At 37.0% G+C, this 15221-nt stretch overlaps 1 protein-coding gene across 6 annotated transcripts in view; it reads right to left on the bottom strand.

The window, feature by feature from the left end:
* Positions 1–15221, bottom strand: part of robo1 (roundabout, axon guidance receptor, homolog 1 (Drosophila)) — a 480259-nt gene that overhangs the window by 44776 nt on the left and 420262 nt on the right. For all 6 annotated transcript variants that reach the window (XR_007425321.1, XM_022679654.2, XM_049467115.1 and 3 more), the window contains 7 exons: positions 14884–14965; positions 14596–14764; positions 13281–13447; positions 11618–11739; positions 9037–9271; positions 5808–5929; positions 2270–2441 (listed from right to left, as the gene is read on the bottom strand). Coding sequence is in view for 5 of the 6 variants with exons in the window: in XM_022679654.2 (XP_022535375.2) it covers positions 2270–2441; positions 5808–5929; positions 9037–9271; positions 11618–11739; positions 13281–13447; positions 14596–14764; positions 14884–14965 (1069 nt within the window). In the remaining variant the exon portion in view is untranslated. The remainder of the gene's footprint in view (positions 1–2269; positions 2442–5807; positions 5930–9036; positions 9272–11617; positions 11740–13280; positions 13448–14595; positions 14765–14883; positions 14966–15221) is intronic.

Genomic DNA, 15221 nt, shown 5'->3' with positions numbered 1-15221 from the left:
GCCTATTCTCTCCGTCTTCCTTCCCTCCCTCCCTCCTTCTCTCCCTCGTTTCCCACATTAAAGAGACTAAGTTAGTCCCTCCTCCCAGGCCTAAAAACATTTCTTTCCAGTGACTGATTTTTTTTTTTTATCTTTCTCCACCTTGCTATCTGGTTTTGTTTCATGTCAGAGACACTTTTATCATTGGAGAGACATTTCAGAGCTGCAGGCAAACAGCTTCCCATAAGCTTTTCCTCCCATAAGCTTACACTCAGGAGGTGTTCAGCATGCTTAATTCACTCTCCTCCCTCTCTCTCTCTCTCTCTCTCTCTCTCTCTCTCTCTCCCTCTCAGGATTAAGGCCTCCAGTGGTTGAAGGAAGTTAATATTAGCTGTCCCACAAAAAAAAACATATTAATAAAAAAATTACTTCACAACTAAAAGACAATCCTTAAGTTTTTTTTGTAAGTCAATGTAAAAATACTGGTAATACTGGTCCATCCATCATGACTAAAACAATGTAAAGAACTATTAACTACTATTAACACCTGCTCCTTCAAACAGCTCTGGAAAAAAATAAGAGGCCACTTAAAAATGATGAGTTTCTTTGATTTAACCAAATTGAAAACCTCTGAAATATAATCAAAAGGAAGATGGATGATCACAAGCCATCAAACCAAACTGAACTTCTTAAATTTTTGCACCAGGAGTGCAGGCATAACGTTATCCAAAAGCAGTGTGTAAGACTGGTGGAGGATCTTGCCAAGATGCATGAAAACTGTGATTAAAAACCAGAGTTATTCCACTAAATATTGATTTCTGAACTCTTAAAACTTTATGAATATGAACTTGTTTTCTTTGCATTATTTGAGGTCTGAAGGTTAAAATCTTTTTTTGTCATGTTTTTTATGTGGAATTTGTGAGAAATGTTGTCTTAAGTGTATAGAATAAAACAACAATGTTCATTTTACTCAACATATACCTATAAATAGCAAAATCAGAGAAACTGATTCAGAATCTGAAGTGGTAGCTTATTTTTTTTCTTCTATAAATCAAGGGCATTTACAAAAGAGTTTATCATGCTTTTGTTGGAGTAACTCTCTCTACTCTTCAGGAATGAAATTCTTAGATTTTTTTTAGTGACTCCCCAAATAATTCTAAAAAATTGGATGGGGCTTCTCCTTTTCATCATTTACTGCTCCCCACCTCAACACTGTGGCATATTTTACTTGTAACCTCTGTATAATATATAATTTCAGGCAATTTTGGTACATACATCTTGTAATGCAAACAAATACATTGATCCAACTGTTAGCCCCTAATAATGACAATATGAATCATAATATACCACTGAAATATCTTAAGCAAAGCAAGTCCTATCCCAGCACTGTCTAAGCTAAGCTGGGTTTTGCGACTAAATCCATAAAATATTACAGAATACTATTTCTAGCAATATTCTGCACTACAGAAAACTTAGTTTCTTTTTACATCATATTAAATTAAATTCCAAAAGACAGATAAAAACCAAACAGATTCAATAAAACATGCATTACAGTATTTAATAAGGTGCATTATAGCTTCAGCTATAAAGCTTTCATTCAGTCTTTCTATTCTTATGTAAGTGTTGATGGAGAAACCGTAAAAAAAAGCTGCATCTAACTCCCAATTCTGACAACCAGATCAAAAAGCCCACGCCAATAAAGTCATCTCTCAGCTCCTAAAGCATGCAGGTGGTGCGATTCCAGGCCGCATTAAATCCTGACGAGCTGCTCTGACAAACACCGCGCCCTTCATCTGCTGCCTTCAAACATAAACACAATATTTCTACCTTTTGTTGCCAACAGACTGAAAGTAATCAAGGCTCCAACCTCAATTAGAATTAATTTGAGTCTGAATTAAAACAGATTAAATTTACGAGCTCTCCTGTCATTCAACCACCTGAGAGGGCGCTGTGCCAACACTGACGCTGATCTAATTATTTCAATTACTCTTTTAACCACCAACATCAACAGCTCCGGAGGGAACAAGTCACGGCTCATGGTTCTGCTCTAAGTAAAGAAGCAAACTGTTTATATTAGTCTTTATGGACCAATGCATTTCCAGGATTAAACGCCTGCAGGTTCGTGAGGATTGTCATATATTATTACACTAATATGTCTCAGCAACCTGTCTGGCTGAAAAGAGACACATTTTCCATTTAAATACTTAGTTTAATACTGTTTTAATAAGGATAAAACACACACAGCGAGAGTTTTTGATTTGCTAGAAGTCAGTGGAACATATTGACTCACCCAGCTGGAAGTAAGTGATCTCACTCTTCACTCCAGGTCCGGCTCCAGTGCTGGCTGCCACCTCCACGCTGTAGCGGACGCCCGGAACCAGGCCTGAGATGACCACGGAGAAGGTGGACCCGTCCACTGTGCGGTTGATGTGGTAGCGGCTTTCGTTCCCTAAACACCAGATCTGAATATAGAGATAATACATAGAGAGAGAGCAAGACATAGAGATAAAGATGGAGAGTGTAAGAGAGAGAGAGAGAGTGAGATAGAGAGAGAGAGAGAAAGATAAAACCTTAAAATTTTAGTTTTCACATAATACAAATTCCTAAGTGTAGGGAGATAATTATTGCTATTTGTTGGTTGCTTGCTCTAATTTTTTTTGTCCAGCCCTAAATGTAGCAGTCTCAATAACACTGTTGCACCACATTAGCTAACTAGCTGAGACAAACAACTAGCGGATGCATTTTAAGAAGATGGCCATAATAAATTAAAATCACATTAAACTAAGATAATGCAATAAAGAGACCAACCACATATGTGGCGTTTTTATGTTACAATTTACGATATTGTAATTTGTAAAAAAGAAAATGATACATTTGTGGTTGGTTTCTTTACCCAATTTTGCAGCCACCTTGCATTTGTCCTGATTCCCCTGTGTTTCAAAGGCCATGTAGCCCCAACACTTTACACAAACTTTAGCACCTTAACCTTCCTTTTATGTCCCATATCAAATTGACCCATTTTAAAATTTGAAGATCTAGGAAAAATAATTAAAAGTATTTTAGTTAGTAAAATCAACATATAATATGAATTAAAAACCTCTGGAATATAATCAAGAGGAAATCAAACCAAGCTGAGCTGCTGGAATTTTTGCACCAGGAGGGGCATAAAGTTATCCAAAAGCAGTGTGTAAGTCTGGTGGAGGAGAACATGCTAATATGCATGAAAACTGTGATTGAAAACCAGGGTTATTCCACCAAATATTGATTTCTGAACTCTTAAAACTTTATGAATATGAACTTGTTTTCTTTGCATTATTTGAGGTATGAACACTTTGTATTTTTTTTGTTATTTCAGCCATTTCTCATTTTCTGCAAATAAATGCTCTAAATGACAATATTTATATTTGGAGTTTGGGAGAAACGTTGTCAGTAGTTTATAGAATAAAACAGCAATTTTCATTTTACTCAAACATTTACCTATAAACAGCAAAATTAGAAAAACAGATCCAGAAACTGAAGTCTTAATTTTTAACAGAGCTGTATTTGCAACCACCCCTTGCAAAAACTAAAACTAAAACTAAATTGCAAGGTTGTGTTTCAATGTTATGTAAAACTATTGTGTTTTATATGCTGGTCTTTCAAAAATAATAAAGTGGTGAAACATTAAAAACGAGTGAATTATCCTAATTGGACAACACCATTGCACTAAATATTGATATAATAAATAGCAATGGAGTGTGTTAAATTATTATTAAATATTAAATATTCACACTCTTTTTGAATTGTTTAGGAAGAATTGTTCAGGTTTTAGACATCTTTTGGATAATTAAACATGCACCGGGTCAATATGACTCACCATTGCTGTTCCTGACAAATGCAGATAATAGGAAGGCTAAGCTAAGCCCTCCGAGCGTGTCACAGAAAGTACTGTAACATGTATATATATATATATATATATATATATATATATATATATATATATATATATATATATATATATATATATATATATTTAGTGTGTGTTCTGGTGTTATGTGTCTTCATAACCCAGAACCTCTTTTAGCGTTCACTTCAACTTGATTCAGCCACCTCAAATTTTAAATCCAGTGTAGTGGAAACTTGTTCTGAGAACAACTTTTGTCTCTTTCCTCGAAAGAAATTGAGTTTCTGTGTCTGCAGTCAACCCTGACCCGTTCCTCTACGCCGGAGCCATAACAATCTGCTCTCTGAACACGTCCAACAGAACCAGAGTTCCACAGTAAAAACTACAGCCTGGATCTCCAATCACAGCTCTAATAAAATAACTGCCTGAGCAAGGAGCTCTCACACTGGGCTGAAAGGGATACGGCTCTGGCTAACTCAGTCCAGGGGGTCGGAGAGAAAAGAGAGGAAAGCCTGTCACTAGCTCAGCGCACGGCAATTCATATCTTTACAGTCTGAGGTTGTTTTGGCTGGAGTTTTCTCTCTTCTGGCCAGCTCTCCTTCTCAGAAATGATAACAACCCTCTGCTGTCCCTGCTGGCTCCCGGGAAGTAACAGAGAGTAACACATGGGGCAGAGTAAGAGCTGACCCACAATCCTCAGCGGCTCGTCTGAGGCACGACGCGGCGCGAAGCAGCGGGAGCGAACGGGGAAAGCGATTAGGGAAAGAATTGAGCGCTCTCGCCAAATTTAACAAGCATGAAATTACTCGCAACCGCCCTTTCCGTCGGCAGAAAACATTTACCTGGAAAATTAACAGCGACTTCACTTTTTTCTTTTTTTTAAACTGTTTAACTCTAATCCACACATTTTAAATGACAGCACGCCAGGATCCCATTAAAAGTAAAGACCTGAACGGAATATCATATAAGCTCAGCGGGCCGTCTGAGCCACACAAAGCTTTAACTGGGTGTAGAGGGCAGGGAAAGGGGACGAATGAGAAGAAAATGGAAGAAATTAAGGACCTATGTATATTTAAAAAAACATCATGAGCACAAAGCAATGTGTAGCAGTGAGGCAGCAAACGTGGACTGCTTTGAACGGCTAAATAGACCTAAAAAAAAAGAAGAAAATGGGATTATATTCTCCAATAAAACTATTAATAAATAATTTAAACCTAAAGTCTTCTATAGATTAGTGCACATACCTACATATCTGCAGTAAATATCAGTGCAATTATTATCTAGTAGCCTCCCATTATGAATTGATTGTATGGTGAAGTTATGGTGTATTGTGAAGACAAAGACCAGAGATTAAATTCAGAAATCCGTACAGTCTACAAGTAGTCCACTAGGTGGCAGCATTCTACAATGATTTCTCTTTTAATTCCATTTCCTCCAGAGGCCTTTCCTCCTCCTCATCTCCTCGCCTTTAGTCAGATCTCTCCCTGGTCTTCAGATGAAGATGATGAGTGACTAAGAGAGTGTCAGCAATTTTTTTTCTCAGCCTTGTCATGCCCAGCTCTCTCTCTCTCTTATATATATATACATATATATGTATATATATATATACATATATATGTATATATATATATATATATGTATATGTATATACATATATACATATATATATACATATATATGTATATATGTATATATGTTTATATATATACATATATATATATATATATGTATATATATATGTATATATGTATGTATATACATATATACATATATATATACATATATATATGTATATATATATATATATATGTATATACATATATATATATATATATATATATACATATATATATATATATATATATATATATATATATATATATATATATATATATATATATATATATATATATATATATATATATATATCTTCCGGGGTCCTCACCCTGTACTCCTGGACTACTCCGTTCTGCTCGTCCTCTGGGGGGGCCTGCCAGGACAGCAGGATGGTTGTGCCGTTGTCTCCATTCTCCGTAACCTTCACTTCCTTGGGGGCGGCGCTGGGTGCTGAGAAAAGACAGGATGAAATGCAGTGAGCAAACACTGGCAGACCAATCAGCTTTAATGATAATGGATTTTTTCACAAGAGAATGTTAGATTAAAACACTTCAAAATACTTTTTTTCTCCCTCTAATATTGTACTTTTATATGTTGAATTTTCCAAAAAAAAATAAAATAAAACAGCAGAAACATAAAAAATGCATTAACTAACATATAACATATGACACATTTCAGGCATGTTGTTGTTAATCACGATTATGGTGATAATTATCGAGAAATAAATTAGGAAATAGCATATAATTTCATCATAATTCCCTCTTATTGGACTGTTTCAGACTGTTTCTTTTACTCAAACGGCATGCAAATGTGCTTGGATTAACCCTTTTAGACCTTAATAATCTCTAGTAATAAAGAAAAGAATGCTGTTTTCTCTCTCTAATTCATAGAAAAGAAGATTCTTATATTCTACTATAAAATCTATATAGCAAATAAATTCAAATAACTAAAATATTATTATTATTTTTGTTTCCATTGCATTGAAATCCTGTGTGTAATATTTTATATTTTATATTGGCCTTTGCATTACATTAATCATCCCTAAACAGTAGCAAAAACATAGTTAAAAAATGAATAACATTAAATTAATAAGTTAGCAGTAATTAGCTGTTAGTTCTACTGTTTATCCCAGTGAAGTGAAGTGGGTGGGGCTATTTGTTCATTAACTGGTTCATGGTCTATTTTGTTAGATGACAGATCTGAAATAGTGTTATGTGCAAAAAAAAAACATTTAAAAATAAAGAAAAAAAAATATATATATATATATATATTTTTTTTTTTATAATATACTACTGCAACAAAATGAAAATTACATTTTATTATTGCATATGAAATAATATGGCACACCCCTAAAAAAAATACAAGAATTTTATTAGATTTGTTACGGAAGTCAATGATCCAGAATGTCATGAAACTAATAATAATGCACTCCAAATATCTCAATATAGCCAGGATTAAAATAAAATAAATGATACTGGACAGATATAATCTTTATAGTCTCTAGTCAATTTTATTTATAAAGCACATTTAAAAGACATCAAGTGTCGACCAAAGTGCTGTACAATAAAACAAAATTTAAAAGAAAGCAAATTAGTGATAAAAAAAAAAAACTATAAAATATTCTTAACTCCTAATCTATGATTTAGGGGGAAAAATTTATTTACTTGAAAAAACAAACAAACTATAAAACGAACAAGGGCCATACCATAAATTCCTAGGAGGTTTAAATGCCTATAAATATATATATATATATATTATATATTATATATATATATGTTTAGTAGATATATAATGAGAAAAGCAGTATCATGATGTGATAATATGGGGTGGCTGATAATTCAGGGTATAATATTGTTCACGATATAAAAAAAAATGTTGATGATATTATTGCATACAGCCTCACTCACAAGATAGCACCTCACACCTTATGCAGGTTTTTTGCACTACACGTTATTGTGTGCCTGTGCATATAGCTAAAACAGTGTTCTGAGGTGTTTATAGTGAACAGTGATGATGACTCACTGGAACACTGAAGTAATTCAGGCACTCTATTACAGTGTGAATGTATGACTGAGCTTAAACGCAGAAAAACACCAGCCCCTTATGAGCAATTAAATGCCTGAGAGCAAATCCAGCTGTTTTCAGACTCTTTTCTCTAAGTCTTTCTCAGCAGTTACTCTTCCCGCTCTCTCTCTCTTTCTCTCTCTTTCTGTCACACACAGACACTGAACTCTGGGAGTAAACCAAATGTGGATCCTTGTGGATTTAAGGAGCCACAGGCAGCCACGCCCTACCAACAATTAGCACGGCATTTGTTTGAGTGTTGTGTTTGTTACATTTGGTTTTGGAGTGCTGCTTTAAACCGCCACGGCTCAGTCAGCCCTCTGGCTGAAATACTGCACAACAGTTAGCCGTATGCATGAATTACTGAGAAATATACACATACAGGAGCACACACTGTACTTTAATGCTTAAAATATGCGCTTAATACTAGTTTTAGTAAGTTTTTAGTGGTGAAAGGGATATACTCTGTATTGGTTTTGTGTTTTAATGCCCCTGAGCTTCACTAATGTTGCCTAAGATGACAAAAAATATATACATATTTTTTTTGTGAGCCCTAACAACCTACAGCTCTGGAAAAAAATAAGAGAGCACTTCAGTTTCTAAATTAGTTTCTCTAATTCAGCTATTTATAAGTAAATGTTTGAGTAAAATGAGCACTGTTGTTTTATTCTATAAACTACCGACAACATTTCTCTGAAATTCCAAATAAAAATATTGTCATTTAGAGCATTTATTTGCAGAAAATGAGAAATGGCTGAAATTAAAAAAAAAGATGCAGAGCTTTCAGACCTTAAATAATGCAAAGAAAACAAGTTCATATTCATAAAGTTTCAATATTTGGTGTTTATAAATCAATATTTGGTGGAATAATCACAGTTTTCATCCACCAGTTTTACACACTGCTTTTGGATAATTTTATGCCACTTCTGGTCCAAAACAAAAACTCAATCAGTTCATCTTGGTTTGATGATCAGCTTAGCTTGTGATCATCCATCTTCCTCTTGATTATATTCCAGAGGATTTTGTTTTATTTGGTAAAATCAAAGAAACTCATCATTTTTAAGTGGTCTCTTTTTTTCCAGAGCTGTATTTATAGCAATAAGAATTAAACAGACAATGTGTATAATGTGAATTTAGTGAAGTACAGCAGTGTTGGAATGATTTCTAACCATTTTTGGAGCAATTTTGGTAGGATTATGTTGATTAAATTCAGCAACAAAAATAAAGATTAGGATCATGATGTTGGATGATCACCCCCCCTTATCATCTGATCTCTTCCCCAGAACCAAAAGTATGGGTTGGAACACCATCACTCCAGAGAACACAGTTTATCTGCTCCACAGCTCAATGCTGGGGTATATATATACCACTCAAACCCAGTGCCGCCTGGCAATAGTCATTAGTTTCAGTTTTGTGTTTATTTGCTTTAGAGAGTCCTATTCTATTGGCCGTACTCGTGTGTGCATACATGGACAGAAGACCATAATTATTACCTTCTTCCAGAGTCTTGCCCACTTTGATATCGCTGTCCGTTCCCTGGAACTCGTTGAAAAAAGGCCGCACTTTGAAGTCGTAGGTGGTGCCCTTGCGGAGCTGAGTGATCAGTGCTGTATATTCTCCAGGAGTTCGCACTTCAAATACAGCCCAGTCGTTCCGGGTCTGACCCGTCTCAGAGGACACCCGGTACATCACCTTATAGCCCTGGATGTACTGCGACTGCTGTTCCACCTACAGGGAAAACAGATGATATACTGTAAGTTGGATCAAACATCATATGAATTATTGTATTTTTACACTATAAGGTGCACCTAAAATCCTCTAATTTTCTCAAAAATCATCGGTGCACCTTATAATCAAGTGTGTCTTATGTATGAATTTTATCAGTTAGGTTGTACGAAGCAGTAAATCCATTTCACTGAAGTACAGCTTTATACAGGAGTTTCAGTTGAGTTCTCCAGAACCGAGGCTGGAGTAGCATTAGCATTAGCATTAGCCGCTAACCACACTCGCTCTTTGGCTGTTCAGAGTTAAGTATATCAGACTTTAATCTGTGCGTTTAGCATGTTAAAACAAGCTACGTGGGACGAATCGCTAGCTAATAACATCATGGCTTACCAGAACACTCAGGGCTCCTCAGTGTAGCCGCTAATGCTAATGCTCCAGCCTTAGTGCTGGAAAAAAGAAGCACTTTACTCACCTAAATAAACAGTTAATAAACAGTAGAATAATATCCAGCTCTCGATTGACATTAAAATAAAAGTACTTAGCTTAGCTTTACTTAAATTAGTTAGCTACCCCCCACCATCAGCGGCAAACCATGCTGAAGTACAAGTTTCTTTTAGTGTCTCTTAAAATGCACCTTATAATCCAGTAAGCCTTAAGTATAAAAACAGACCAGAAAATATACCTTCATTGACAGTGCGCTTTATAATCTGGTGCACCTTTTAGTGTGAAAAATACCGTAACGTTTTTAGTGGTCTTTCAGGCATAACTGTAAAAGAAAAATTCAAAGCAAGTCAGCTTAAAAATACACAGTCACTGGTTACATTGGTTTATTTTAAGTTAAGTTCTGCATCTTAGTAAACGAGTTGAAGCTAGTTTACTGTTAATACCATTTCTGTAGTAACTCCCTTTATTACATGTGCTGGCCTTCCTATTTGTTCAGACCCCTGTTCCATGGAGTACGACAGCTTTGCCACTCTAGAGTTGTAAAATTTTATTTATATATGTGTGCAAGAAAGCACAGAAAAACTAAGTTTTATGTAGTATGAAATCACAGCTTTAGAGTGGCCCAACAGTCTAACTGCCTGTATTATGTATAACAATAATTCATTGTTAAAAGAAGCCAAAGGTCAGACATCATGAGATAAGGGATGCACGATCCTCCAGATGGGAATAAACAACAAAATAAATTCAGAGTGGGGTTGACAAGAGCTAGAATTCGGCTAATTTAATGCTTTTAAATACCATACTGAGAGGCATAAGTACATAATGTGAGTCAGGAGAACGTTTAACTAAAAAAAAATAATAATAATAATTTTGTTCCCATTTTTAATACTACACTGTGGTTAAATCACATAAGCCCAATTTTCATGTATAAAACTCCCAGGCTTCTGGAAGTACAAAGCTCATTCTGATGAAGTGGATTGGCAAATAATCGCTTTTGTCCATTTCCAGGTCAAAGCGCTGTATGCTAACCGCAAAAACATAATAGCACGGCTCAAGGCATTCTCTGTCTCTCTGCTTTCTGTTTAGCATTAGCGATAGCCAGCATACTACTACAGCCCAAGCCCACTGCCAGATTGGTCCTTGCAGGAAATGAAGAGACTGCAGCTGAAGACACACGCCACATGTCATGTATAAAATGTCTAAACAGGAACTCTCCACTTCCACTTTGGTGCTTTGTGGCATCCTGTGGTTTTAGGAGTATCACATGTTACTGTAACACATTATGAGTAATACTGGCCAAATTAGGAGCTTTGCCTTAGGGAGGAATCTCTGAACGGCAGTTACTCCAATATTAGAGGACTAACTACGTAAAATATACAAGATCATGAGCTCATACACTCTGATAACAACACTGAAAGTACAAGTAAACACTGCTATTGATAATTAGCATGTTAATTTAAGGCTTTATAATCCGATTCGGTAGTCCTGGAGCTGTTGTGTAAACATAAGGCCGGGATCACCTCCATATGGTTCTAATGCAGAGAGAACAGTGCACGCTTGTAAAGCGTTTAATGCTCTCTTGATCCAACCCAATAAAAACTGCTGTCATCTCAGCTGCAACTCATTAAGCCCCCCGAAAAAAAGTGTGAAGGCTTCCAAAATGCCAATATGAACGTGGAACACGTGTGCCGGAGTGTTAGATATGAGGAGACCCAGCTTCCATTACAACACCCAGCACATTTCTGCCATCTTGCCCTGCCTGTTCTGTAGCTTGTATGTGGCCTCCTGGCAGTGTAAGTGAGTGCTAAAGGGAGGCAGCGGCTGTGAGAGGGGCTGCAGGGTCTGCTATGTATGTTAGCACTCCTGTCTGTGAGAGACTGAATGGAGAGAAGTGTGGGTACTCACGGTCCACTGCACTCGAATGGAGGAGGAGGAGAGGATGGTGGGATTGTGGAGGTGGATAACGACATCCCCCAGCTCCCTCTGGATCTGACCGTGCTCCACTCCTTGACTGGTCGGAGGAACGTCTGCACAACCAGACACAATTAAAAAAAAAAAAAAACTTTTTAGATAAGATATACAGACAGACAGACAGACAGATAGAGGCAGGCAGGCAAGCAAAAAAGACTAATAGAAACTTAGACGGACCGATGGACGGATAGATAGACAGACCGATAGACAGATAAAATAAGATGGGCATAGACAAACGGACAGATAGAGACAGAGAGGCAAGCTGAAAGACTGAGATAGAAACGGACAGGCAGTTAGACAGACAGACAGAAAGGAAGAAAAACAGGCTGTTAGATAGAATTAGACGGGCGTAGACAGACAGACTGGAAGAAAGACAGACCGATAGAATAAAACGGGCATAGACAGCCAGGAAGATAGAGAGGGAAGCAGGTAGAAAGACAGAGATAGAAATTAACATTATAGAAAGAGACAGACAGTCAGACAGACAGACAGATTGATATATCGAATCAGGCAGGTGTAAACAGATAGACAGACAGACAGTAAAAAAGACGGACTAATATATCAAATCAGACGGGTGTAGACAGACAGACAGACAGGAAGAAAGACAGACTATTATATCTAATATATCTAATCAGAAGTGTGTAGACAGACAGACAGACTGATATATTGAATCAGATGGGTCTAGACAGATAGATAGACAGACAGACCTACAGACAGGAAGAAAAACAGACTGATTTATCAAATCAGATGGGTGGAGATAGACAGACAGACAAGAAAAAAGACAAACTGATATATCGAATCAGATGGGTGTAGACAGACAGATAGACAGACAGATAGACAGGAAGAAAGACAGATTGATATATCAAATTAGACATGTGTAGACAGACAGACAGACAGACAGACAGACATAAAGAAAGACAGACTAATATATTGAATCAGATGGGTGTAGACAGACAGACAGGCAGACAGGAAGAAAGACAGACTGATATATAAAATTAGACGTGTAGACAGACAAACAGACAGACATAAAGACAGACGGACTAATATATCGAGTCAGATGGGTGCATATAGACAGACTGATATATTGAATCAGACAGGCGTAAAAAAACAGACAGACAGGCAGACAGACAGATTGAGACAGGCAGGCAAGCAGACAGACAGACAGACAGATCACCCACTGCTTCTCCCTCTTTAATACATCCACCAATGGAAACGGACCACGGTAGGACCCATGCTGACCACACAATAATTGGATGGTGGACTTTTCTCAACACAGCAGTAATACCAACATGGTAGTTAGTGTGTGTGTGTGTGGGTGGGTGTGTGTGTGTGTGGGTGTGTGTGTTAGGCTGGTACGAGTGCCATGTTGCCAGTGTTTTCATAGTCTAAGAATAGTCCACCAATCAAAAATATCCCTCCAGCAGTTGCCCCGTGGTCAGAAACTGCCCACTGATGAATGTGCAGAAACTGTGCATGAAAACAGGTGAGCTATACTCACTAATTGCAGAGCTACAACTGGACCAACACAGCAGGTGTGTGTGATAGAGTGGCCCATTAGTGTACATTTGCATACATACAGCTTCCTGGGTGAACGTACCCTGTATTTTGACGGCGTCGCTGATGGGGCTGGGGTCACTGAGGCCGTAGGCGTTAGCTGATCTCACCAGGAACAGATAGACGGCGCTGGGCTTCAGACCCTTCAGCACGTAGCTCTCCGTCCTCACGTGCTCCGCCAGCGTCTGCCAGCTGCTGCCCGACGCATGGCTGCAGGAAACCATCACAGCACACTTAGCGCTGACCAAACACCACCAGAACAGCTACACAAACACTGAGCCAGATATATATAAAATTACGTGATTCAAACTGCACGGATGTGATGAGCTCATGTGTTTAGTGTACAGTATGACAAAAAAACATGAAATTGAACATTATTCTTTAGATTATGTCTGAATTTCTTTGCTTAGAATAACTTAACACAAGGTATGAACTTATAATAGTACCATAAATATGATGTGATTATCCTTGGAAGTCCCAAATACTGCCAGTTCCTATTAAACAGATTTTAAAATTCTAGTTTTTTTATCAGTATAATACAGATGATCTGATCTAAGCTAACACTGGGTAAGTAATTTAAAATTTAACCCTTTTAGAGCCTGTAACCATTGCAATGGACATAGTTTGTTTCTTCTTTTTTGTGTATTTTTTCACTTCACACAAATTACGACCTATAATTAATCAGAACAGACACTTATTAGCAATTAATTTAATTAGCAATTAGCTCTGCCCACTGCTTCCGAAAAATCTGCAGGTGTTTGTTCACTGTTTTATATCAAGTCCAAAGCACTTCATTTTCCAGCAGGACTTGGCACACTGCCCACACAACTTTTTTTATATGAGACCAATGTTCTAATTTTCTGAGACAATGATTTTTTGGGTTTTTTATTGGCTGTAAGCCATGATCATCAAAAATAAAAGATTAAAAAAATAAACGCTTAAATAGATCATTCTGACATAAAGTATATTTTTGATAATATTCTGAATCGATTGCCTAAATCGGCCGATCGCCGATCTCGTGTTTTGCCTAAAAAAATGTCCAATAGCGATTCATAGCCGAACGATCTTGGCATCTCTAAAGTACAATATTTGCATCTTTAAGCAGAAGAAAAATAAATATTTTATTATTATTTAAAATATGACAAAAACATTTTTTCTCTGTACCTTTTATAACCCATAATGAAAAAATGCCAAATTATCAATTCTATAAATACATTTTGTAAATCAAATTAATTGGTAATGTAATTGGTAGTGTATAGCAAATAACTGTAAAGTAACTTTAGACTTCTAGAGTTTCAAAACTACATATTAGTGGAATCTGTGCAAACAGTGCCTTGTAAAGCTTAGTAAGTATGTACCTGAAAGCCTCGATGATGTAAGAGGTGGGTGTGGCTCCAGAATTGAGGTCAGGCTTCCATGTAAGAGACACTGTGGAGCGAGTGACGTCGGTCACCTCAGGTTTGGAGGGGGCACTGGGGATCAGGTTGGGGTCGGTGGGTCGACCAGGTTGGACCGCAACACCAAACTCTGGAATTGAAATAAGACAGAGAAGCCAGTAAAAAAAAATGAACATCTAGCTCCTAATCCATCACTCCACACCTGTAGACACCATCACACACAGAGCAGCCAGCACCTCCACAGCATACCTTGCACCTCCAGGTAAGCCTTCCAGGAAGCCTCTCCACTCGGGGTGGAAGCTATACAGGTGTACATGCCCGTGTCTCCAAGCTGTGGAAGAGAGACAGCTTTTAGATTTATTATTTATTCATCAGAAAGTTACAAAATGCAAATATTAACTATACAAATAACACTATGGTTTAGGAATTATAAATTGTAATGTATTTAAAAAACATCCTTTTCTGCCAGAGTTGCTCGTTTCTTCATATGGACGATTCTAGCCAGACACTGCCGGTCACGATCAGCTAACTAAGATAAGTAACGCTAAGCTAAGTAAACAAAACTGTAACAAAAAGAAAAATACTTT

Source organism: Astyanax mexicanus, chromosome 18 (assembly GCF_023375975.1).
Source record: "Astyanax mexicanus isolate ESR-SI-001 chromosome 18, AstMex3_surface, whole genome shotgun sequence".
Taxonomy (NCBI): Eukaryota; Metazoa; Chordata; class Actinopteri; order Characiformes; family Acestrorhamphidae; genus Astyanax; species Astyanax mexicanus.
This window is presented reverse-complemented; position numbering and strand designations above follow the sequence as displayed.